Genomic DNA, 26,696 nt, shown 5'->3' with positions numbered 1-26,696 from the left:
AGTTTGTAAGCAAAGCGGCAGCAACTGTAGTTACATTGTATCACCAGAGGAGGGCGGTCAGTAAGGTAGTAAACCACCCGTGCTTCCTCTGCATCTCTCCTCTGAACAGTTGGTGGCAACGTAATTGGGGAGGACGTGCTCGTGGTAATGGCTGGAGCGGAATGGTATCATATATATCAAACACATGGTATCCATTCTATTCGCTCCTTTTCAGCCATTATTATGAGACGTCCTCCCGTCAGCAGCCACCATTGCCTCTGAACCATCTGTTGCCCCTTAGCAGCATCTTCTCCATGACCCCTCTAACTCCGCCTCATTAATCTCAACCCTTATCTCTTAGCCACTTCATCTGGAGCACCTCTTCACTTAAAGACTTCATCTGGACTCAACAGGGGTAAGAACATCTCTGGAATACCAAACACAACAAAACAATGACTAGGCTATGATTTCCATATTGATTCAATAGGCACATTCAGGTCTACCGTTGTCTATTGTCCAACATTAGATACACCAAACAAGTTTGCCATAGATACACAACCCTTGGAGGGCAACATGTGGAAGATCTGTCGCTCCATTTGTTTTGAGATGTGAGTGAAATGTTACACCAGACCAGTACCCACCCTGCCCCCACCTTCACTGTGGGCTCTGGCTCCACTAGCCCTCCATGCCTGGGAATACAGGGGAGAGAAAACCATGGCTCTTCCTGACAGGATATCCTGCCCTGAAGTCCTGCTCCTAGGCTCCATGTGACCTCTTAACCCTTCCCGACCTCCAGCCACAGCCACAGCCACAGCATAACAGCCACTGTGCACCCTCCAACACCTCCCACCCCACCGCCCCGGGCCACTCGCAGTAAATGGAAGCCATTAGGTGATGAATGAGTGTCGTTGGTGTTGATTTAAGCTCAACGGCGCCCCTGGTGTCCCATATGGACGTTGTGGGTATACCACAACACTGGAGGTAATTAGCCAATCATCCCGTGGTCTCTCCCACACCCAAGGTCAGTAACTGAGTCCTTTCTCACCCATCTGTTCAGTCAGGCTCAATGGGCTAGGAAAAATACTGCTCTGCCTCCAGTCTGAATGTGGTGATACTCAGTGAGGCTTCAAATCACAGCCACTGATCAAAATTATTTTGTGTGTATGTGGTGCTGTTTGTGCGTGCGTGTGGCTGTGTGTGTGTGTGTGTGTGTGTGTGTGTGTGTGTGTGTGTGTGTGTGTGTGTGTGTGTGTGTGTGTGTGTGTGTGTGTGTGTGTGTGTGTGTGTGTAGAGAGAGCTGTTCACACACTGAGAGTGGAAGGGGTTCCCAGTGGACACAGGACAGGGGCAGGGTTGTCCAGAGACTGGAGTGGAAATCAACACTTCCAGTCAGGACAGGAAGGGCTACTGCCTCTTATCACTGACCACACAGGCTGGAAGGAAGAGGGCTGGGGAGAGAGAACTGGATGGAGTAACAGACAGTGACAGTCAGATAGAAAAAGAAGGAGGGATACATGGACAGAAAGTGAGAGGGTCTTTGATAAAGAGGCCAATGAAAGAGTGGAATGTAAAGGGTGTAGAGAGATACAAGATAGGCTACTGTAGATGGGGAGTGAGGCAAGTGGAATGCATTATAGTATCTGCTATCTGTCTGTGACAAGCACAGTGAAGATTAGATTGGGAGCATCCTTGTAGTTGTAAATTTGACCTGTAAGGTGGACATATTTGAAGTATATAAACGTGAAGAAAGTATCAGTATGTTGTTATAACAGGCTACGTGATTGATGGAGTCTTCATGCATACCAATCACACGGTGATTAAGTATGGCAGCCCAATTCTGATCTTTTTTTCACTAATTGGTATTTTGACCGAAAAGATCTGATGATATTGGTCAAACTATCAATTATTGGAAAAAATGATCAGAATTGGGCTGCCTGTGTAAACACAGCTGATGCATCACCAAAATCTCTGGTGACTGAGCTACGATGATAACATGCACAACACTGTCAGAGACTATGCACAGACTCCCCCAGCCCACACTCAGAGTCAAGTTAACTACAACCCTACCAGTTTTGTATGCAGAGGGAAACGGGGTTTGGAAGCAGGGTGTGGAAGCTTTCAGCACTCAGCACTAGGGATTGTCCCAGATGGACACAAGCCGCTCCCTCCCTTTCAAAACAGCCCATGACAGAGGCCAGCCCTCTCCTCTCCTGTCCTCTCCTCTCCTGTCCTCTCCTCTCCGGTTCCTATGCACATGTAAACTATGGGGATTTAGTGACAACAACAGAATAAGACAAACGTATTCCCTCTGCCTTTAGCAAAGTCCTCTCTGACAATTTGTCTGTCCTCTGAAAGTCAACACATCACAAATGCGGGCTAACTCACTGCCAGTGTGGGTGGGTCTGTTTCCAATTTTCTCACCCCTCCGCCCAAAAAATAAAACTTTGGTCCAAAAACAACAAAACAAGCAAGAAAAAAAGCCACACTTAAATGTTCCACACTATTAAAAGACACAGGGCAAACTAAAGCAGCTCCATCTTGCTGCTCCGCAAATGGTTATCACTGTTTTCCTTCCTTTCTTTGAGAGAGCGTGGGAGCACGCTCGGAGAGGAGGAGAAAACCTGTGCAGAAAACAACAGGAGGAAGCTGGAAACATGAGCCGGGGGCTGCAGAATGAGCCGGGGGCTGCAGAATAAGCCGGGGGCTGCAGAATGAGCCGGGGGAGAAGAGAAAAGAGGGAGAGGAACTGGGGAAAGGGCGAGAAAAAGAGTGAGAGAGCACTTTGACTGGGTACGATGTTAATCTCTGAAGCGTTGACTTTGAAACAAAATTGACATTGAACATAAACTTAATCCACCAGTGATTAAGCCAGCTCACACACAAAAGACATGGTTGCATTTCCACATAGACACATTCTCCTTCCATACTATAACAGACATAAAAACACACTTAATGAAAGCGTAACTGCTGTAAAGTTAGAGTAGCGCTGAAGCAGGGTCTTACCAGCTCGTAGGGTGAACATCCAGTCAGGGTAGTGTCAGGGTGTCTCTACGCCATATCCAGTCCAGAGCAGGCAGGCACAGTGTCAGCTCCCTCTATCCAGGCTAGCAGGGGAAAAGTGAGGGGCCGCAACAAAAGGCATAGAGGGAGGGAGAAACAGATTAACCACTCTGAGCTGACTGGTGGACTCCCTCTCTCTCTCTAACACACACAGTCACATGTACGCATAACCAGTTCACAGTTGGTCCCCCCTATCACTGACTTTTGGGTAACTTATGTCAGAGTTGCCTCAGAAGCTGAAGCGGCGAGTGGAGGAAAAAAAAGAGGATTAGAATGTGTGTGTGCAGTGGTGTGTGTGTGTGTGTGAGAGAGAGGAGCTGGGGAGAGGGGGGTTAAGGTAGGAGGGACAGGCACAGCTTGGAGGCCGGAGGCAGACTACTAAAGACAATGGCAGGAAACACTATCAGGAGGGAAAAAAAACATTGCAAAAATCATTTTAAAGCGCAAAAACAATGACATCCACATGGAAAACAAATGATGCGCTGTGCCTCGACTGCAAACAATGATATACAAAACAACAATGATAAAGATAAGAGATGTTTAGCCCTGCTGTTTGAGCCCATATCAAAGTCCTAGTTTCACTGCAAGCTTTCCTCAGGGTCCTTGCTGTTCTGCCGCCATAGACGCCATAGACGACCAAAAACTGCCCCCAGCAAAAACTAGAATAGTCCCAGTAAGTAAAATGACATTGAAAATATATCTAAAATACATATTTTCCAGACATTGCATTTAGGTTCTGAATAAGAGGTGAAAAGGTATTTTCCGTATGTTTAAAATACATATTTTTTCAGGATGTTGAAAAGGCATATTTGCATGTATTTTTGGATGTTGAGATCAGGCTCATTTTTGGTTCTGAATGAAAGTTGAAAATAAGCCATTTATAGACCTCGATGTTTGTGCCATATCAAGGCTGATCCAGACCGAACAAAATCTGAACCAAACATAGACATCTATTATCGGTTCATATTTGGTCCGGACCAAAAACCAATGTCCGTGGATGTGGAAATCAAGGTCTGTCCGGAACTGCATCAAAAAAAGATGTCCAAAATGCATCGGTGTCGGTTCGTGCTTACTGAGGAGTAGCCTACAGTGTTTCCTGAAGTATCATTTTATGAATGCCCATCTATGTGGTAAGCCTACCATTTGTAAACACCAAAAAAACAAAGTCCGGACAGGGCCAACAAAAATATGTCCAAAAGACGGTCTTGTGCTTACTGGGGTGTAGCCTACCATGTCTGCAATGGAATCTTATGAATGCCCATCCATGTGGTAGGCCCATCCATGTGGTAGGCCCCTCCATGTGGTAGGCCCATCCATGAGGTAGGCCCATCCATGTGGTAGCCCCATCCATGTGGTAGACCCATCCATGTGGTAGGCCCATCCATGTGGTAGGCTCATCCATGTGGTAGGCTCATCCATGTGGTAGGCTCATCCATGTGGTAGGCCCATCCATGTGGTAGGCTCATCCATGTGGTAGGCCCATCCATGTGGTAGGCCCATCCATGTGGTAGGCCCATCCATGTGGTAGGCTCATCCATGTGGTAGGCTCATCCATGTGGTAGGCCCATCCATGTGGTAGGCCCATCCATGTGGTAGGCTCATCCATGTGGTAGGCCCATCCATGTGGTAGGCCCATCCATGTGGTAGGCCCATCCATGTGGTAGGCTCATCCATGTGGTAGGCCCATCCATGTGGTAGGCTCATCCATTTCGTAGGCCCATCCGTGTGGTAGGCCCATCCATGTGGTAGGCTCATCCATGTGGTAGGCTCATCCATGTGGTAGGCTCATCCATGTGGTAGGCTCATCCATGTGGTAGGCTCATCCATGTGGTAGGCCCATCCATGTGGTAGGCCCATCCATGTGGTAGGCCCATCCATGTGGTAGGCTCATCCATGTGGTAGTCCCATCCATGTGGTAGGCTCATCCATGTGGTTGGCCCATCCATGTGGTAGGCTCATCCATGTGGTAGGCTCATCCATGTGGTAGGCTCATCCATGTGGTTGGCCCATCCATGTGGTAGGCTCATCCATGTGGTAGGCTCATCCATGTGGTAGGCCCATCCATGTGGTAGGCCCATCCATGTGGTAGGCCCATCCATGTGGTAGGCTCATCCATGTGGTAGTCCCATCCATGTGGTAGGCTCATCCATGTGGTTGGCCCATCCATGTGGTAGGCTCATCCATGTGGTAGGCTCATCCATGTGGTAGGCTCATCCATGTGGTTGGCCCATCCATGTGGTAGGCTCATCCATGTGGTAGGCTCATCCATGTGGTTGGCCCATCCATGTGGTAGGCTCATCCATGTGGTAGGCCCACCGTTTGTAAAACAGGCCGTTGCATTGTCTTTATTAGTCCTGATTCCCGTGACTCATCAATTTGGCTATTTAAGCTCTGAATATCATCTACCCAACTTTAATCAGGAGTTTTCGTGAGCCTATTTGCAATTTGTTTACACAGCGGGAAATGCAGAAGTATTTTATTTTTTGCTATGATCAGCTTGTCAAAATTGATGGATACAAACTTGAAACCACTGATAATGACAATGGGGTGAAACTCCTGGACAAGAGTTGGAATTGTCCATTCCATATTGTCCAACAATATCTCTCCAACAGCAGCCTGAAGAGGCAAAGTGGTCACGGCTTATCACATGGCGGCATCAACACTTACCTAAAAGGCCCATATGCCACTGGTTGAGAGAAAATGTCATTGTTTTTGGGCAGAATTAAGTGAAGTTTCATGTGTTGTTGTTGGAGGGTCTTGGACAGTTTATCTCAGAAAATGATGCCCTTGTCAATCTGCCGCCATAGGTGGCTGCCTCGTCCTGCCTAATGAGCGGGCAGGCCGTGACTTTCCCACACACACACACACACACACACACACACACACACACACACACCCTGTAATCATACCTTGTGATAAGAAAAGCGTCCCCAGTACTCCCTGTTTAGCCTCAGCTGCTGGGCCACAACAGACAGTATTCTGTCCCCAGTCTGATTGCACACACAAGGGGATGGATTTCAAAATGCTAATTCAATTTCCTCTCTAGGGGAAAAGGTGAACCAGGAGGACATGGATGAACCGGCCCCTTGTGGAGCTGCCTGCCTCACACTGTGGAGAGCAGATAGTAGATGGATGATTGGCTAATTGTTGGTAAACTGATGACTTGGTCAGATTGACTAATTGGCCTGCGGTCTTGTGGGTCAAACTAGAGAGTAGTTACATCAATAACAATAGTCCGAGCCCTTCACATTCATAACTGTAATATGAGTTGAGAAATTGGCTGCATGTTAATTCTGAAGGCTTTTCATTATGTATGAATCCATAATAAAACAAGGCTGTGTGTCACTGTCGGCAGAGCAGGGTGGCATGAATACACAGTGAATGTTTCTGTAAATGACTAAACACATGGGCAAGGTCCCACCAGAAGGGTGAGTATGTAACACACACACACACACACGCACGCACACGCACACACGCGCACATGCACGCGCGCACGCACACGCGCGCACACACACACGCACACGCACGCACACACGCGCACGCACACACACGCGCGCACACACACACGCACGCACACGCACATGCACACACACACACACACACACACACACACACACACACACACACACACACACACACACACACACACACACACACACACACACACACACACACACACACACACACACACACACACACACGCGCACACCTCCAGATGTGGGTGTGTGATGTATGCAGTGATTGTTCTGTGTCCTCTCCCCTCCTCTGTTTTGGTTACCAACCCCTCTGCTAAGCCTAAAATCCAACGCTGCTATCCAACTGTCAGGAGAGGAGGTGAGTGCCTATAACTAGCCTCCCTGTAGCCCTGCTAACAATGTACAGAGCTTTGAAAGAGATGTGGAATAAATGTATATTTCATGCATGTTCTTCTTACACAGTGTCTCTGTTTTTGTGACATTTTTACTACCATAAAATGAAACCATGCAGCCATGTGGTTGATGGAGAATGTACAGTATTTGCAAAATTCCTAAATCCGTCTCTGAATCTGAGTGTTGGGATGTAATTACAAAATATAATTTTCTGAATCCAGATTTCATGACAGATCTATCTGTTCTTGCTGTTAGAGTACATGGTGTGGAATGTACAGTGCCTTCAGAAAGTAGTCATACCCTTTGACTAAATCCATTTTGAATTCAACACAACTAAATGTGGATTAAATATTGTTTTTTCTCATCAATTTACACTAAATACCCCATAATGAGTGTTGTCCTAATTTCTTTTGCGAATTGTTTGAAAATGAATTACAGCAATATCTCATTTACATAAGTATTCACATCCCTGAGTCGATACTTTGTAGAAGCACCTTTGGTGGCGATTACAGCGTTGAGTCGTCTTAGGTATATCCGTATCAGCTATGTACATCTGGATTTGGGGATTTTCTCAAGCTCTTTTAAGTTAGATGGGGAGCAGAGATGAACAGCAATCTTCAAGTCTTTCCACAGATTTTTAATGCGATTCAAGTCTGGGCTTTGGCAGGGTCACTCAAGGACTTTCACATTCTTGTTTAGAAGCCATTTCAGTGTTGCTTTGGCTGTATGCTTTGGGTTATTATCCTGTTGGAACGTAAATCTTCACCCCAGTCTGAGGTCATTTGTACTCTGAACCAGGTTCTCATCAAGGATTTGCCTGTATTTGGCTCCATTCATTGTTCCCTCCATTCTTACCAGTCTCCCAGTCCCTGCTGCTGAAAACCATCCCCATAGCGTGATGCTGCAACCACCATGCTCCATGGTAGGGATGGTGTTAGATGGGTGATGGGCTGTGCCTGGTTTTCTCCAGGCATAGCGCTTTGCATTCAGGCCAAAGAGTAAAATATTTGTCTCCTCAAACCACAGAATCGTTTGCCTTATGCTCCCAAGTGGCACAGCGATCTAAGGCACTGCATCTCAGTGCTAGAGGCTTCACTACAGATCCTGGTTCTGATTGCAGGTTGTATCACAACTGGCTGTGATTGAGGGTCCCATAGGGCGTTGCACTATTGGCCCAGCGTCATCCGGGTTAGAGTTTGGCCTCGGTAGGCCGTCATTGTAAATAAGAATTTGTTTTTAACTTACTTTCCTAGTTTAAAAAAAGGTTAAATTCAAATAAATAAAATGAAAATGCTTTCAGAGTCTTTCACATGGCTTTTTGCAAACTCCAGGTGTGCTGTCATGTGTCTTTTCCTCAGGAGTGTCTTCCGTCTGGCCGCTCTCCCATAAAGCCCAGATTGGTAAAGTGTTGTTACAGGTTGTTGGCAGATTCTCCCATCTCAGCCAAATAACTCCGTAGTTCTGTCAGAGTGGTCATTGGGTTCTTGGTCACCTCCCTAACCAAGGTCTTTCATGCCTGGTTTCTCAGTTTGGTTGGACTGCCAGCTCTAGGCAGAGTCTGGGTAGTTCCATATTTTTTTCAATTTCCCAATGATTGAGACCACTGTGCTCTTGGAAACATTCAACACTCTAAGAATTGTTTTATACTCTTACCCAGATATATGCCTCATCACAATTGTATCTCAGAGATCTACGGACAGTTCCTTGGACTTATAGTTTTTGCACTTATAGCATAGTTTCTGCTCTGAGGTGCACTATTGACCTGTTCACTAGGGACCTGTTACAGGACCTTATATCGACAGGTGTGGTTCTTTCTAAATCACATTCAAACAATTGAATTGGCCACAGGTGGACGCCAATAAAGTTGTTGTGACATTTCAAGGATGATTAAAGGGAATTGGGTGTGAATACTGGTGTAAATGAGATATTTTCAACAACAAATAATCTAAAAACAGGTTTTCACTTTGTCATTATGGGGTATTGTATGTAGATGGGTGAGATCAACTGAATCCATGTTGAATTCAGGCTGTAACACAACTAAATGTGGAATAGGCCAAGGGGTATGAATACTTTCTAACTGGATGCAGAGCATGTCACAGGTCATAGTTATATTAGTGTACTGGGGAAAGCCACTAGAGGATCAGGCCCGGACGCATTTCGGGTGCTGGAGGACCTACCTCTGTTTTCCTTTATTTAGCAAGACAGTCTTTCCCTTGAAAACAATCTCTGTCAGATTTGATGACTTCGTGGCCGTGCCAGCTAGTGACTAGTCTGCAAAGCTACCTCCAGGGTAACATTCATGACAATAAAATGCCAACCTGATGTTTCCTAGCTCATCTTATGCTATTCGTCACATTTTGCCATGAGGATGAGAGAAAATGTAATCGTTTTAAAGCTGTTCATGTGCTATTAGGGGTGCCCCCGACCCCCGGGGCACGTGCCCGTTTGGTAATCCAGCCCTGACAGGATGGGTACAGATCAGATTGAGAAGTCTGCAGTGGAACCCATGGCAATGGAATGATGCTTAACTGGATCTACTGTTGGATTGTTGCTGTAGATGTTATTGTCTATTAGCTTCACAGATTTATAAAACTACATCTGTATGACAGTGGCTAGTGGGGACGAAGCACACTGATGTCTTATTCTGCATTCGCTGTATCCTGCACTGAGCTCTGTTATGATCTGCTCCTAAAATGCATAATTAAAACAATTCAACATGCGATGATTCCCCTTTGGGAAGGAGGAATTCATTCTCTGGGCTGGAACCAACTCAACCGCCCTTTCTCCTGCTTCAATAAGGCTTCCATCATGTTTAATATTGGCCTGTACACAACCCTAACAACCAGTCAAATAAATCTACCCCATTGTTAACAATACTTAGATTGTTTTTGGATCGCTCTGCATTCAGCCTCGGACTCCTATTTAATTTTAGTATAATATTTTGCTTCCTCTTCCACATACAGACAAAGAATCCTTAACATTTAGATACAAAGACTGGAGAAAGAAAAACATTGAAAGCGGTTTATATTAATACGGTATAGAAGTGGGGAAGGAGGATACAGAATGACAGAAGTAACAGTCCAGTGGGAGTAATAAACAGAGGAGACAGAGAGGAGACAGAGAGGAAGCAGAGAAGTACATGGAGACAGAGAGGAGGCAGAGAAGTACATGGAGACAGAGAGGAGGCAGAGAAGTACATGGAGACAGAGAGGAGGCAGAGAAGTACACGGAGACAGAGAGGAGAGAGAGAGGAGGCAGAGAGGAGACAGAGAAGTACATGGAGACAGAGAGGAGACAGAGAAGTACATGGAGACAGAGAGGAGACAGAGAAGTACATGGAGACAGAGAGGAGAGGGAGAGGAGGCAGAGAAGTACATGGAGACAGAGGAGGCAGAGAAGTACATGGAGACAGAGAGGAGACAGAGAAGTACATGGAGACAGAGAGGAGAGGGGAGAGGAGGAGACAGAGGAGAAGTACATGGAGACAGAGAGACAGAGTACATGGAGACAGAGGAGGCAGAGAAGTACATGGAGGCAGAGAAGTACATGGAGACAGAGGAGGCAGAGAAGTACATGGAGACAGAGAGGAGGCAGAGAAGTACATGGAGACAGAGAGGAAGCAGAGAAGTACACGGAGACAGAGAGGAGAGAGAGAGGAGGCAGAGAAGTACATGGAGACAGAGAGGAAGCAGAGAAGTACACAGAGACAGAGAGGAGAGAGAGGAGACAGAAGTACACAGAGACAGAGAAGTACATGGAGACAGAGGAGGCAGAGAAGTACATGGAGACAGAGAGGAGGCAGAGAAGTACATGGAGACAGAGAGGAAGCAGAGAAGTACACGGAGACAGAGAGGAGAGAGAGAGGAGGCAGATAAGTACATGGAGCCAGAGGAGAGAGAGAGGAGGCAGATAAGTACATGGAGCCAGAGGAGCGAGAGAGGAGGCAGATAAGTGTATGGAGCCAGAGGAGAGAGAGAGGAGGCAGATAAGTATATGGAGCCAGAGGAGAGAGAGAGGAGGCAGATAAGTACATGGAGCCAGAGGAGAGAGAGAGGAGGCAGATAAGTACATGGAGCCAGAGGAGAGAGAGAGGAGGCAGATAAGTGTATGGAGCCAGAGGAGAGAGAGAGGAGGCAGATAAGTGTATGGAGCCAGAGGAGAGAGAGAGGAGGCAGATAAGTACATGGAGCCAGAGGAGAGAGAGAGGAGGCAGATAAGTACATGGAGCCAGAGGAGAGAGAGAGGAGGCAGATAAGTATATGGAGCCAGAGGAGAGAGAGAGGAGGCAGATAAGTACATGGAGCCAGAGGAGAGAGAGAGGAGGCAGATAAGTACATGGAGCCAGAGGAGAGAGAGAGGAGGCAGATAAGTATATGGAGCCAGAGGAGAGAGAGAGGAGGCAGATAAGTATATGGAGCCAGAGGAGAGAGAGAGAGAGCGAGAGAGAGAGAGCGAGAGGCAGAGAAGTACATGGAAACAGAGAAGAGAGAGAGAGAGAGAGAGAGGAGGCAGATAAGTACATGGAGACAGAGGAGAGAGGAGGCAGATAAGTACATGGAGACAGAGGAGAGAGAGAGCAAGAAAGAGAGGAAGCAGGGATAGAGCAGAAGAGAGGGGGAGAGACACAGAGCCCGGTATGTAAGGGAGAAGAGAGGGGGGGGAGAAAGCGAGTCAGAGATAGAGCAGTGGAGTGAGAGTGAAGTTCTGTGAGAGGAGGGCTGAGAGCCCCAGCTGGGTCCTGGTATCTGTGTGGTCTGGTCTGGTCCGGCTTTGTATGTGGTTCTGTTGGGAAACAGGCCTAACTCACCACAGCACGCAGACCCACAGTAATGCTATGTAGCTTTCAGCTTCACATGCAACCAGAACAGAGCAAGAATGCAAGCTCTCCTCCATGTCCAATTCACCTCCCTCTCTCCATCCACCCCTGCCTTTTGCCCAGGCTGCAGATGCTCGCCTGGGCCTGGGTTCAAATCTCTCTCTTTGAGGCCATATCCAATGATTGTAGCAGACAGAGCTCTTAGCTCAAGGACATAGTGGTGGGTTTAACAGCATGCTTGGATGGTTCTGCACCTTGTATGAGAGGCCATAATAGATGAGCCACACAAGAGGATGTTTAACATCTCCACAGGACTGATTCTTGGGTTAAAATCTGGTATATAATGTCCCCTCTGATGTCATAAACTGGATCACATGGTCAAACCATGGTTGACCACAGATCTGATCGACCTGGTCTGGTCCTGAGAGTGTAGAAAGTCGAGTTGAGAGGTCATGGTGGACAACGCCGGATAGTCCTAGTCGTGATGTAAGAGCAAACATTACCCTCAACTTAGTAATGTAACAATGCTGCTGCTCACTTAGAGCAGAGCTACTCTGTTACATCAAATGGAACACATCTGCCTGCTGTTGGAAAAAATAACAATTGGATACACATTTTATTCTATTATGGCTTTGTTTCACGAAGCAGGAGGAACTGGAACTCAAGCAGAAGAAAAACGTTAATAAAACATAAAGCTGTGTTGAGAAGGCGATCTTAAAGGGCCGGTGCTCCTTTCCTCCTGTAGAGCCACCAGGCGCTTGGGCTGGAGCAGCCAGGCCACCGCAGAGGGCCCCCAACCCCATCTGCTTTTGTAGGTCACCATTACATCAGCAGGTTTATGGAAAAGACTTAAGAAACACTTCATCTTGACCTACTTTTAGATTGTGAATGTGCGCAATTCTCTGGTTTCTCAACATTCGTCCCTGTATCAATGACAGATAGGTTGTCTTATGAGCGAGGTTACCTTGGTTTCCAGTAATAAATAAGAGACCAATTGTGGATGAGCAGACTAGAATAACCACTTGATGAAGGTCAGAATTATTATGTAAGAAGCTATGAATATATTTGATTGGCGCACATAATGTATATGAAGGGGTTGGGACTAGGGGCTGTGGGGGAAGTGAGCTCTCAGACAGACCTGGAGGAGGAGTGTTTGGGTCTGGCGTTATGTGATGAATGACTCCATGTTGACTGGTCGGTCCCAAGGGTTAAGTACTGACTCTGGCCTCTCAGGGAGTAGTGCGCCACAAAGGTCATGTTTTTCTCTCCCCTACAGGGTCGAGCTCAACTAGAGCGTATGGTTGTCTACACATATAGCATACACACACACACACACAGTACAAATCACATTTTATTGGACACATACACATTAAGCAGATATTGCTGGGTGTAGTGAATTGCTTGTGTTTCTAGATCCAACCGTGCAGTAATATCTAGCAATTCACAACAATACACACAAACCTGAAAGTAAAAGAATTAAGACACGTATAAATATTAGGACGAGCAATGTCAGAGTCTGGAGCATATACAGTATGTGTGATGGGAAGTATAGACATTATGTACAGTATGGGGATAGAATATGTAGTATATCTAGAATACATAGGATAGAATAGTATATATACATACAGCAATAGTTGAATAGGATATAGAATACAGTATATACATATGAAATGAGTAAAACAGTATGTAAACATTATTAAAGTGACCAGTGTTCAATGTCTATGTACATAGGGCAGCATTCTCTAAGGTGCAGGGTTGAGTAACCGGGTGGTTGCTGGCTAGTGATAGGGACTAAGTTCAGGGCAGGGTACTGGGTGGAGGCTGGCTAGTGATGGCTATTTAGCAGTCTGATGGCCTTGAGATAGCAGCTGTTTTTCAGTCTCTCGGTCGCAGCTTTGATGCACCTGACCTCTCCTTCTGGATGATAGCGGGGTGAATAGGCCGTGGCTAAGGTGCTTGATGTCAATTATATTTTTGGCGTTCCTGTGACATCGGGTTCTTTACGGGTACAGGAGGGCAGGCAGTGTGCCCCCGGGGATGTGTTGGGGTGGGGGGCACCACACTCTGGGGAGCAGAAACACACCATTCTCTTCTCTGGTCCTACTGTCCTCCTAATGTTGATCTATCAACACGCTATTAATTCACCTTGATTGTGATCACCTGCTTAGGTCTGTGCACATTAGCTTTCATTATTTTATCCCAGTAGACATTGCTGTAGGCTACTTCTGGTCAGGGAGAAATTCCCTTTTCCCTGTGACTGAAATTCCCATGGAGAGAGGGAATGTGGGATAATGTGGGATCACAGGGTTTTACAGGAGCCAACAAGGGCCAGTAAGGCCAGTTGTCTCAGGGAATGTGGGGAAAACGGGGGATCATAGAGGAAGGAACATGGCAGCCAGGAACCAGAGGATGGGTTTTACAGGGGCCAACAGGGGCCAGTAAGGCCAGTTGTCTCAGGGAATGTGGGGAAAACGGGGGATCATAGAGGAAGGAACATGGCAGCCAGGAACCAGAGGATGGGTTTTACAGGGGCCAACAGGGGCCAGTAAGGCCAGTTGTCTCAGGGAATGTGGGGAAAACGGGGGATCATAGAGGAAGGAACATGGCAGCCAGGAACCAGAGGATGGGTTTTACAGGGGCCAACAGGGGCCAGTAAGGCCAGTTGTCTCAGGGAATGTGGGGAAAACGGGGGATCATAGAGGAAGGAACATGGCAGCCAGGAACCAGAGGATGGGTTTTACAGGGGCCAACAGGGGCCAGTAAGGCCAGTTGTCTCAGGGAATGTGGGGAAAACGGGGGATCATAGAGGAAGGAACATGGCAGCCAGGAACCAGAGGATGGGTTTTACAGGGGCCAACAGGGGCCAGTAAGGCCAGTTGTCTCAGGGAATGTGGTGGCTGATTGGGAAGTGTTCTCCTCATCATCCGGTCGAGCCGTGACTAAACATAGAGGAGGAAAAAGGAAGGGTTTTAGGAAGGCATCAGAATATGCTTTTGGTTTGGAGACAAATGTGCTTTAGACACAGTAAGACATTTGTGAGTGTACGTGTGTGTGCGTGGGTTTGGGGGTTGATGGGAGATTTGCTGTTCCAGTCAGCTGTGGCCTGTCTGTCAGAGACACAGCCATTTCAGGGCCTCAGCTAAGTAAACATTGATTTTTCAAAATAATGATCAAAACATCAAGCAAACATGGATATTTAAGAGATTTGGCAGATTAGCACAGTTGGTAAATGCCATATGAACACACACAAAAGATAATGTACAGTACCCTCAACAAATTAAGCATATATAACAACCTCTGTCCAATCCCCCAAAATTATATTATATTATATTGCAGACAGATATGCTGAGTGGGGTGAGGAACAACTCATCACAGAGTGGAAAAAGGGTGTGGAGGGGTCAGAGCTGAGGAATGAGTGGTGGTAGAGGTGATGGTGTTGGAGAGGTGAGTTACAGTGTTACACTGGGGGAAACTTGGAGTGGGGGGTTGCATCCATGAGTCATCACTGACAATATTGTGCTTCTGTCCCTTGAGTGACAAAGGTAGCACATTACGCCTGTAGAATGAGGCCTTACATACTGGGAAGATCTCCATTGCATACTCCTTGCGTCCTCTTGCATCATCTCCTTCTCAAAACCCATTGGAGGAGAAGTTCAGAGGAGCGGGACCTCTGGCTTTCTCATCCAATGGGTTTTGAGAAGGAGATGAGGAGAGAGGATGTGAGTAGTATGCAATGGAGATCTTCCCTCGGTCTCATTTACCCTAATACCTTTCTCTTCCCACCACCCCCACCAGCATGAACACAATTTCAAAGAGCAGTTGCATGTGTGCAGCATTATGACAACTCTATTACAAAGAAACAGAGAGTAGGAGCATCATAACGTAACAACCTTCAGATTGAGCGGTGGATGCATATCTAAGGATCTTTGTGGTGTGTGGTCAGGTGAGCGGAGGCGGACGGCAGGGGGTGGTGGGGCTTAGAGTTCTGGTAGAATGCACCTGCACACAGCCGGAAGCCAACACATTGTCAACATAGACCCCCATCCTCTTCTCGTCACTCTAATGCATGCTGTAACGCTCATCTCTTCACTCCCACTATCTTCTCGATCTGTGCCTCTCTAGCATTCTGTATTTCTTCCTTCTCTCACACTCTCACATTCTGAGAAAATGAATTATAGCGGGTTCTCTGGAGTCGGAGGAATTCTGCAACTGCATAGAGACACTGCTGATGAAGCAATCTAATCTACCCTGTCACACGCAAAGATATGGGCATTTTAAGAACAAAAATACACAGTACTCGTGCATACTGTTTCTCGCAGACTATCACCGCTCCCTTTTGAGGAAACTTTCTTGCAGAGGGAATGCTTTCCGAGGGGGAGTCGTCAAAACAGGAAACGTTTTATGTTGCTGAAACATTCCATTTTTAACTCTCACAGGCAAACTAAAATAAACAACACACTTAGGCTGGCTGAGGGAGGTGGCCGGCGCCCGAGGAGACCAACCCTGGGGCAGTGTGGAGGCCCCAGCGCCTCGTGAAGTCATTTCCTCTAAGACACACAGCACAGCCCTGACTCTGTGGCAGCCTGCTGCCTGGTTGCAGTCATGACTGCAGGACTCCATACTGTAGCACCCTCCTCTTCAGTACTAGCAGCAGCACCCCCCCCTAAAACTGGAGAAAATAAGGACATGCAGAACAAAAACACACACATACAAACCCTTTCTATATGACATGGAGTGGCAAATTTGGCAATTATTTCTTCCTGTAGCTAATCATCTGGGCCATTCCCAGCACTGGTGACATACAGGCACATCTCTGTTTGTGCACACTGGATGATTCCGTTTTCTATTAGTCACAGTTACACTATCTGGCCCTGCAGAGGACCGACCGACCACACCCTGACGGACAACGGACTGCTGCCGAAAACTATCTTTGAGGAAGATGAAAAGTCATCGAGGGAACTACTGTCACTAACAGAGACAAGCCTTTACATGTTACACTGAGCCAATACAAACCTTTCATCCACAGCCAGGTCTTCCTCCCATCCAGGAGCAGTAGAGCGACTTCAACAGAACATCCAGTCACCGGTCCAGCGGTGACAGCCATCTCTCTCCACTCCCTCAGGCTGCTGCAGTGATGGTGATGGGCTGTAGAGGCTGGGCCATGTCTGCAATCTGGACCTCAACAGAGAGTGGACAGGGTGACCGAGAGACTGACTACAGACATTGTAATTAGGAATACCTTGTAGTAGAATGGGCCTCTGATTCCTATAGAATTCACCTTTGTTAACTCAGGTTCACGTGGTACAGTAGGCCAGTCCCAGACTTCCAGTTATCCAGGCCAGGGTAAATTGGTATTTGTTGTGCCGCTGTGTCCCTAGTTGCATTGGCCATGGAAGACTGAATGAATGAAGTGAATGAATGAAAAGACGACTCCCGGCAGTACGGTGGTAGAGGATTTATTTTATGAGAGGCAGTAGGAGCTAAAATGAATCATTTTCATGCAGTAGTAACATGTGGATCTATGTAGCAGATTGTGTTTAACATAGTTCAAACCAAAAGTCAGTGCAGAGGAGGATTTTCCAATGCCAGAATTCTCCTCCACCCACACACACTTCCTACAGTTACAGCCATCAACATGTGTTCAGCTGGAGGTATGGAGAGCAGTGCAAGTGTGGAACTGAGAAAAAGAGCCACAACTTCCATATTGAAGTTATATACAGTATGTGACAGTTACACGGTATATCAAATGGGCAATTACAATGTGTCAGGTCCTATTTTCTTAAGAGAGGGGGAAATTGTTGTGTGCTTTTCTTATGTGGAGTGAGAGGAGAATGATTGATTCCCCATCATGCAATATGAATAAACCCCTGGGATACACACTTCAATCGCAATTCCAGTCCCAAAAACAGATTTCCTATTTTTACCACCATTACACTCCCTAGAGGGAAAGCACCAGCCCTGAGCTTTTGGTTTTCCACAGATATGTTGTCCCTCTAGAAATTAACATAAACACACAGAAAACCACAAGGATACATTTGGCATCTTGTGTGGAAAAGCTTTTCTTCTGTCTCTGTGATTGTGCTTCCTAAACAAATTGGTAGTTGAGGGCCAGTCACGGGAAACGATGGAAAGAACATTTTTTTAAAGTTAGTGGATGATGAAGTAAATTACTTCCTGGAATTGAGTGTCAGCAGAGAAAAGGATGAGATGGTTGTAATTTAGTTTGTAAACATGCGAGGATGGATGAATACTGCAAAAGCATCGATCACCCAGAACGAAATCTATAATAGAATGAAATCCAAAAACTCAAAAGCCAAGTAACAAGTTCCACCATATGAAAATCATAAATCATAAAACGTGTGATGCAAACGATAGAAAGAGAAGTCATACTAATATACACATGCAAGAAACGTAGGGCAGTCAGACTTAAATAACTAGAGTCAACGTATTGGAATTGTAGTGCACACCTTTTGTGTCGTGATTAATCGCATTGTCTGAAGGCATTCAAATAAATCATCTATACAGCCAAAGACAACAATGTAAAACCAAGTTGACATTGAAGTTTGTGTGCTTTCTCAATTCACCAAATTGTGCTAACCATTTACTTCAGACAAAATTACATCAATATTCTTGTAACGTTTAATGTACGGAAAAAAATATTAAAATGCAGTTTAATTTGAGCAAATTCAGAATTTGTGATTAAATCACAGCAAATCCTGCAATTAACATCTTTATCGTGTGACAGCCCTAAATTTTTTTATATTTTTTTAAAAAAGACAAAATCTATATGCTGGCTGTGACCATCAGAAAGAGTCAGAGGAGGGTTTTCTCTCACTTGCTAATCCGCTGATGTGTGAAATTATGTTTTCTCAGCTTTGGCTAACGGACACAGTATCACCTGTCGCTCCATATCGAACTGAGAATGCCACTAGGTAATCTGGGAAACATCTCTGAAATAACAAACTATGGTATCACAAACACAGACAGAGGGTGTCTTTTGGGCGTTCATTTTCAGAAATATTTCCGCCCCACTGCAAGCCAGTGATATAGCAGCTATGTTGTAGCTTGTGTTTAGGGTGGGGTCGGTATACAGTACAGTCAGTCTGCCTCTTGGCAGTAACAATGACCGCTTCGCTTCTCCAGCTGAAGCAACAGTTGTCTGCTGCTCTTCCTGGATCTCCACGGTAATGTGAGCCATGCTGTTATCGGATCCAGGGTGCTTTTTCTCTCCGGGACGCAAAAATGTGTAGGGGAGGAGGCGGCAAAGGAGGACAGATAGAAGGGGGCAGAGAGTTTGGTCATGGTCCCGTGTGGGGATATTTAATAACAAACATTAAAAATACCACAGAAATCCTTTACCACATTCCCACGGTCTGACTGTAGCCAGGCCCTGACAGCAGGGTTATAAATACCAGCCACCAACATACTGGCAGACAGTCACAAACATACAACATAAACCAGCACACTTAAACACTATATACAGACGGATCAGTTCCACAATACAAACACAAATGCTGTAAAGAGCAAGCAAAAACATGAGCACAACATAAAAGAATAAGATCTGGGGAAATCCATTTGAATTGACTCACTCTGACAGCACAAAACATCCCATGTTTGTCCATGGAAGAAGTGGTCCGAAAACATTCAGGTGATGAAGTTGACTCATTTTGCGTACTCCACCATAACACACCCATGTCTTTATCATTTGGAAAAGATAAACGGTTGAGTACGAGATCATTTAAAAGTTTAAAGTGTTTTTTTGGGGGGATTATCTAAAAACAAGGACACTCAGATTTTTTCACATTCGCATATGTTGTAGCTTAAACCCAATTTCACATCTGAGGTTTTGTGTTGTCCCCCTCATTGGTCGGGACACAACATGCTTTTGAATACAGGGTGTGTCATTTCAATCATAGAAATATAATTCATAGAACGGACCGATATCTTGAGACCACTGCAATTTAGCTCGTACCACATTGAAAATGACATTGGATTGACATTTTTACTTCTAATTACTACCACAAAGATGACCACCAGTCCACACATCGTTGAATGTCAACTTAAATGGTCATGTCTATTGTATTATCTATATTTCTATGATTTCAATAGGTTTACTAGGGAGGATTGATAGTGTCAATTAAAACTGATATTCCTATTCAAGTCAACATTCTCGGATGTGTGGACCCCCAACCACCTTCGTGGAACCATTTCAAATGTTATTCCCACTTTAGTACATTTATCCGCCAAAACATGACACCCACCCTGTATTCAAGAGCATGTTGTGTCTCAACCGATGGCGGGCAGAGCACAAACACCTTAGATGATGTCTAAAATACAACATACAGTATGTGAATAAGTAAAACATTGAGTTTACACATTATTTGATGTGACTTTAAAAGGTTAAAAACTATTTGTTTTGTGTATATATACACACACACACACACACACACACACACACACACACACACACACACACAAGAAATTATAAAATACTTTGACAACCCTGTTTGTAAGCTTTTAAATGCTATCAATCTCAACTGTTTATCTTTTCCAGTGAGGAAGACATGGATGTCTCATGGTATGGTGGGGTATACAAAATGGCTCAACTTTGAAAACCTTATTTTGTACAGTACCATCAAATGTTTGGACACACCTACTCATTCAAGGGTTTTTCTTTATTTTTACTATTCATCTACATTGTAGAATAATAGTGAAGACATCAAAACTATGAAATAACACATGGAATCATGTAGTAACCAAAATAGTGTTAAACAAATCAGAATATATTTGAAATGTGAGATTCTTCAAAGTAGCCACCCCTTTGCATGATGACAGCTTTGCACACTCTTTGCATTCTCTCAACCAGCTTCACCTAGAATGCTGATGGAGTGCTGCATCAGATGATCACCTGACGATCACCTGACCTCAATCCAATTGAGATGGTTTGGGATGAGTTGAACCGAAGAGTGAAGGAAAAACAGCCAACAAGTGCTCAGCATATGTGGGAACTCCATCAAGACTGTTGGAAAAGCATTCCAGGTGAAGCTGATTGAGGGAATGCCAAGAATGCCGAGAATGCCAAGAGTGTGCAAAGCCGTCATCAAGGCAAAGGGTGGCTATTTGAAGAATCTTTGTTTAACACTTTTTTGGTTACTACATGATTCCATATGTGCTATTTCATAGTTTTGATGTCTTCACTATTATTCTACAATGTAGAAAATAGTAAAAAATAAAGAAAATACCTTGAATGAGTAGGTGTGTCCAAACTTGACTGGTACTGTTTGTTTTGGCCTTCAGGTCCAAAAAGTCACTTTCTGATCACTTTTAAAAAGGCCAAAGAAGTATTGAAGAAGGTTCCATTCGTGTCAAAAGGGATGCTGTCAAAAAGTGATTGAATTTAAATTGATCTACCCATATGTGATGGATCCCACACACACAATAGTAAAGCAAGGAAGTGTTGAGCACAGTCGATAGTGTGACTGATAGCATTTCCCTCTAAAGGAACGATTTCTCGGAGACTCTTCCACCAAACAGCGTCCTGCCATCCCAAGCTACAGAGGGGAAAGGCAGACGGGGGGCTGCTGTGCTGTGGGGTAGGAAATCAAAGTTCCATTGCTTTCCACTGCCGAGTCTGTCTCCTTAGCTCCTGTTGCTTGGCCACCTATCATACTTCCTGGAGCGGCAGCTTAATAAACCCTCCATGGAACGCTCTTCTGGGTCGAGGGTCACTAGCACATATGGAGAGGTAAATCATTCATAAGACATTGATAGTTATCAGACCTTTAAAAAGAGCTAGATTCTATCCCTTTCCCTGGTCCACGGAACACTTTGTTTGGGTAGAGGCCGGCACTTAGCTGATAACTATCAGTTACCTATGAATTACTTAACTACGTCAATCAGAGTGCTAGTTTCTCTCCCCCTTCAGCGGGTTGCAATGTACATTCATGCTGTCGCCAGCGGCTGCATGACCCCGTCAACACTGGGATTAGAGACTCCTGCAAGGGATTCCATTTGCCCTCCCTTAATGTTTCCCTCGTGCGTCAGCACTGTTACCACAGGCCTTTTTCTCTGTTAACCTCCTCATTCTCTCATAACAGTCTAGCCCAAACTGTCACGACCTCCCCTCTCAGCTGAACCAAACCCCCCAGCACCCCCCTCTCCCGAACCTCTCCACAGCTCAGGGCCAAGGAGAACTTCCCTCCTTCCTCATCTCTGCTCAGACCGGCCAAGTTATCTGAAACTAAAACTAGCCCATCTGGGCCACACCAAGAGGAGCGATCAGGAGGGGGAGCCACAGCCTTTAACCCCTTTAGGCCCCATTCTCCTCAGAAGCACACTACATGACCAAAAGTATGTGGACATGTGCTCATCGAACATGTCATTCCAAAGTCATGGGCATTAATATGGAGTTGGTCCCCCCTTTACTGCTACAACAGCCTCCACTCTTCTGGGAAGGCTTTCCACTAGTTGTTGCAACATTACTGCGGGGACTTGCTTCCATTCAGCCACAAGAGCCACATTAGTGAGGTCGGCACTGATGTTGGGCGAATAGGCCTGGCTCGCAGTCGCCGCTCTAATTCATCCCAAAAGCGTTCGATGAGTTTGAGGTCAGGGCTCTGTGCAGGCCAGTCAAGTTCTTCCACACCGATCGACAAACCATTTCTGTATGGACTTCGCTTTGTGCACGGGGGCATTGTCATGCTGAAACTGTTGCCAAAGTTGGAAGCACAGAATCGTCAAGAGAATGTCATTCTACGCTGTAGAGTTAAGATCTCCCTTCACTGGAACTAAATCCATGAAAAACAGCCCCAGACTATTATTCCACCTTCACCAAACTTTACAGTTGGCACTATGCATCGGGGCAGGTAGCGTTCTCCTGGCTTCCGCCAAACCCAGATTCATCCGTCGGACTGCCAGATGGTGAAGCCAGAGCCAGTTTGGAACTCGGTAGTCTTGCAACTGAGGACAAACGATTTGTACGCGCTGCATCTTCAGCACTCGGCGGTTCCGTTCTGTGAGTTTGTATGGTCTACCACTTCGCGGCTGAGGAGTTGTTGCTCCTAGACGCTCCCACTTCACAATAATAGCACTTACAGTTGACTGGGGTAAGCTCTAGCAGGTCAGAAATTTGACTAACAGACTTGTTGGAAAAGGTGGCATCCTATGATGGTGCCAAGTTGAAAGTCACGGAGCTTTTCAGTATGGGCTATTCTACTTTCAATGTTTGTCTACGGAGATTGCATGGCTGTGTGCTCAATTTTATCCACCGGTCAGCAACGAGTGTGGCTCAAATGGCTGAATCCACTCATTTGAAGGGGTGTCCACATACTTTCGTATATATAGTGTATTTTGGCTGTTACTGCAAAATTACTTTCACATTGTAGCCTTGCCCAGTGAAGGTATGCTGGACATATTTATGCTGTTATACTTAGCGTTATTCCAGGAAGGAACATGACTAATATGACTAATATTCTCAGAAGGGGGCTGAATCATTAACTTGACTAGGAGACTTTTGCTAAATCACATTCCTGCATGTTGCTTAAAAAAATATTGAGGCACACCGAGATAATTAGCAATCAACACAACACTAAAACTCACTGCATCTACAACTTCAACTTAAATCCGACACTTTCAGGGAACCCAAGTCGAGGGCTAGAAACAAATTCTGTCATACCTCAGAAGAAGAGACCGTTCTGGGGGTTTATCTCCCTTCCAACTGTATGTCTGTCTCTTCCAGAATGTGTAGACTCCAGTACATGGAATGCATTCTAGTGGGTCACATGCCAGAGAGAGGAGCTTGGCCTCGTGATGTTTGGATGACTTCAGAGATTTACCACACAGCCGCTCTCCTCCTCCGTCAGAGCATCTGCTCAGCTATAATGGGTCCCAATTTAAGTGTAAAGTATGAAGAGAATAAGAAAACAGACTTAATTGCACTTACAGAAAACAGTCTCTCACGTTAAACATTCACAAGCCAAGTCATATGATAACCAACACCAAACTACGCTTGAACTAGCTAACAAAATCCTCATTTATGTACCCCACTCAGTCTCTTGCTGATCACTATAACCAATTCATATATGGACGATTCACATTAGTCCCATGAGTGGGGAGGCAGGACAGTTTAATAAAGGGAAGTTGACTGAGCAGGGGACTAGCTCCCTCTACTGCGGCAATTATTTATGTGAGGAAGGCATAAATCAAATTGTATTGGTCACATGCTTCGTAGATAGCAGGTATTTGACGAAATGTGAAATGTTTACTTACGGGTCCTTTTCCAACAACGCAAAGTTAAACATAAGATAAAATTGAAAAAAATAGTGACACGAGAACTAAATGTACAGTACAAAACCATGGCATATATATAAAGGGAGTACCAGTACCGAGTCAATGCGCATGGGTATGAGGTAGCCATGTAATGTACATATAGGTAGGGGTAAAGTGACAAGGCAAACCACTAACAGGATAGATAAGACCGTAGCAGCAGCAGCGTATGAGTCTATGATACGAGTCTATGACTTGGATGGCTGGAGTCTGACATTTTTTAGGGGCCTTCCTCTGACATCACTTGTTATAGAGATCCTGGATGGCAGGGAGCTCAGCCCCAGTGATGTACGGGGCTGTACGCAATACCCTCTGTAGCGCCTTGCGGTCGGATGCCAAGCAGTTGCCATACCAAGCGGTGATGCAGCCAATCAAGTTGCTCTCGATGGTGCAGCTGTAGAACCTTTTGAGGAACCGAAGGCCCATGACAAATCTTTTCAGCCTCCTGAGGGGAAAGAAGCATTGTGCCCTCTTCACGACTGTGTTGGTGTATTTGGACCATGATCAATCCTTAGTGACGTGGACACAGAGGAACGTGAACTCTTGACTCGCTCCACTACAGCACTATTGATGTGAATGAGGGTGTGCTCGGCCCTCCTTTTCCAGTAGCCCACGATCAACTCCTTTGTCTTGCTGACATTGAGGGAGAGGGTTTTGTCCTGGCACCACACTGCCAGGTCTCTGACCTCACTAGGCTGTCTCAATGTCATCAGTGATCAAGCCTACCACCGCTGTGTCGTCGGCACACTTAATGGTGTTGCCTACCCTCCCCAACTTGGAGCGGCCCGTCAGGAAGTTCAGGATCCAGTTGCAGAGGGAGGTGTTCAGTCACAGGGTCAGTAGTTTAGTGATGAGCTTCAAGGGTACCATGGTGTTGAACGCTGAGCTGTCATCAATTTACAGCATTCTCACATAGGTGTTCCTTTTGTCCAAGTGGGAAAGGGCAGTGTGGAGTGAGAGAAATTGTGTCATCTGTGGATCTGTTGGGACAGTACACAACTTATAAACTAACAGCAAGAGCTGTTTGCATGTATACAAATCATTTCCATGTTCATGACTTTTACAGGCCCATCTTGAGGGTAGCAAATCTAGTATGGTTTCCTTTTGAGAATATATGAAGACATGGATTTTTGCATCAATATGTACAGAGGTTTATTTGTGATTTTTCAAAACATTATATACTACATACAATGCACATAAATCAATGTACAATGGATCAACTTCAGAAGAATAAGAGAAACACAAAAACAGCCGGCGATTGAACAAAGACAATGGTTTTACTATCAACTAGAGCATTGATATCATTAACAAACACCAAGATCGTTGAAAGACCGTGTGAAGCATTGAGTCATGAGAATGACATGGTGTGCATGTATAAAAAATGACTTATCTTGGGACTTTGATATTAATTACAATGATTGATTACTAAATGAGAAATGGTCTGGCCACCAGAAGTCGTCAACAAAAATGTCCAACAAAGTACACCAGTGTATGTTATGTTTTTGGACCAGTCACAAGATCAACTGATGCTTCATCATCAACTAAATACAATAATATTGACCTAAGAAAATGTATCAAGGAGAGCAGTGGGGATTAAAAACCAACATACAGAAAACTCAGACACACACTCCTTGCTAACAACTATGTACTGTCCTCCAACAGGAATAAAGCAGTCCAGGTTCATAACAGCTCACACCTCCTTCCATTCCAGTAATACTTCCCGACATGCACATTGTAGTCATTTAGCAGATGCTCTTATCTAGAGCGACTTACAGGAGAAATTAGGGTTAAGTGCCTTGCTCAAGGGCACAGACAGATGTTTCACCTAGTCAGCTCTGGGATTCGAACCAGTGACCTTTCAGTTACTTGCCCAACACTCTTAATCGCTAGGCTACATCCGTTAGGCAGGAGAAAACATAGGCCCTAATAACAACTACATTAGCATAGCACGGCCCTGAATATAATAACTAACCTAATAATAACTACATTAGCATAGCACGGCCCTGAATATAATAACTAACCTAATAATAACTACATTAGCATAGCACGGCCCTGAATATAATAACTAACCTAATAACAACTACATTAGCATAGCACGGCCCTGAATATAATAACTAACCTAATAATAACTACATTAGCATAGCACGGCCCTGAATATAATAACTAACCTAATAACAACTACATTAGCATAGCACGGCCCTGAATATAATAACTAACCTAATAACAACTACATTAGCATAGCACGGCCCTGAATATAATAACTAACCTAATAACAACTACATTAGCATAGCACGGCCCTGAATATAATAACTAACCTAATAACAACTACATTAGCATAGCACGGCCCTGAATATAATAACTAACCTAATAACAACTACATTAGCATAGCACGGCCCTGAATATAATAACTAACCTAATAACAACTACATTAGCATAGCACGGCCCTGAATATAATAAGAGTAAAAAAAAAAGTCCATCTGTTATATTTCACACAAATATACTCAACCAAATCCTCTCCACAGAGCAATGCAGTCGACATGAATGGACTAAAACCTGTCAGGTGAGACAGTGTATATAGACGTGTTATGTTGGCCTTCTGTACATCCCCACCCCTGAAACTAAAGCGTCACCTCAGCTTTAAAGATGTG

At 45.1% G+C, this 26,696-nt stretch overlaps 1 protein-coding gene across 4 annotated transcripts in view; it reads right to left on the bottom strand.

Moving 5' to 3' along the window:
• Window positions 1-3,286, bottom strand: part of LOC112221537 (histone deacetylase 7) — a 66,709-nt gene extending 63,423 nt beyond the window's left edge. For 2 of the 4 annotated variants that reach the window (XM_042303881.1, XM_042303884.1), the window contains exon 1: window positions 2,983-3,285. In XM_042303881.1, the coding sequence (XP_042159815.1) occupies window positions 2,983-3,001 (19 nt within the window). In that variant the 5' untranslated portion in view covers window positions 3,002-3,285. Of the gene's footprint in view, window positions 1-2,982 lie in introns of all 4 variants that reach the window. The other 2 variants (XM_042303883.1, XM_042303882.1) reach the window with 2 other exon arrangements.
• Between the last annotated feature and the right edge of the window lie 23,410 nt (window positions 3,287-26,696).

This window comes from Oncorhynchus tshawytscha, linkage group LG22 (genome assembly GCF_018296145.1).
Source record: "Oncorhynchus tshawytscha isolate Ot180627B linkage group LG22, Otsh_v2.0, whole genome shotgun sequence".
In the NCBI taxonomy this organism is placed as follows: Eukaryota; Metazoa; Chordata; class Actinopteri; order Salmoniformes; family Salmonidae; genus Oncorhynchus; species Oncorhynchus tshawytscha.
This window is presented reverse-complemented; position numbering and strand designations above follow the sequence as displayed.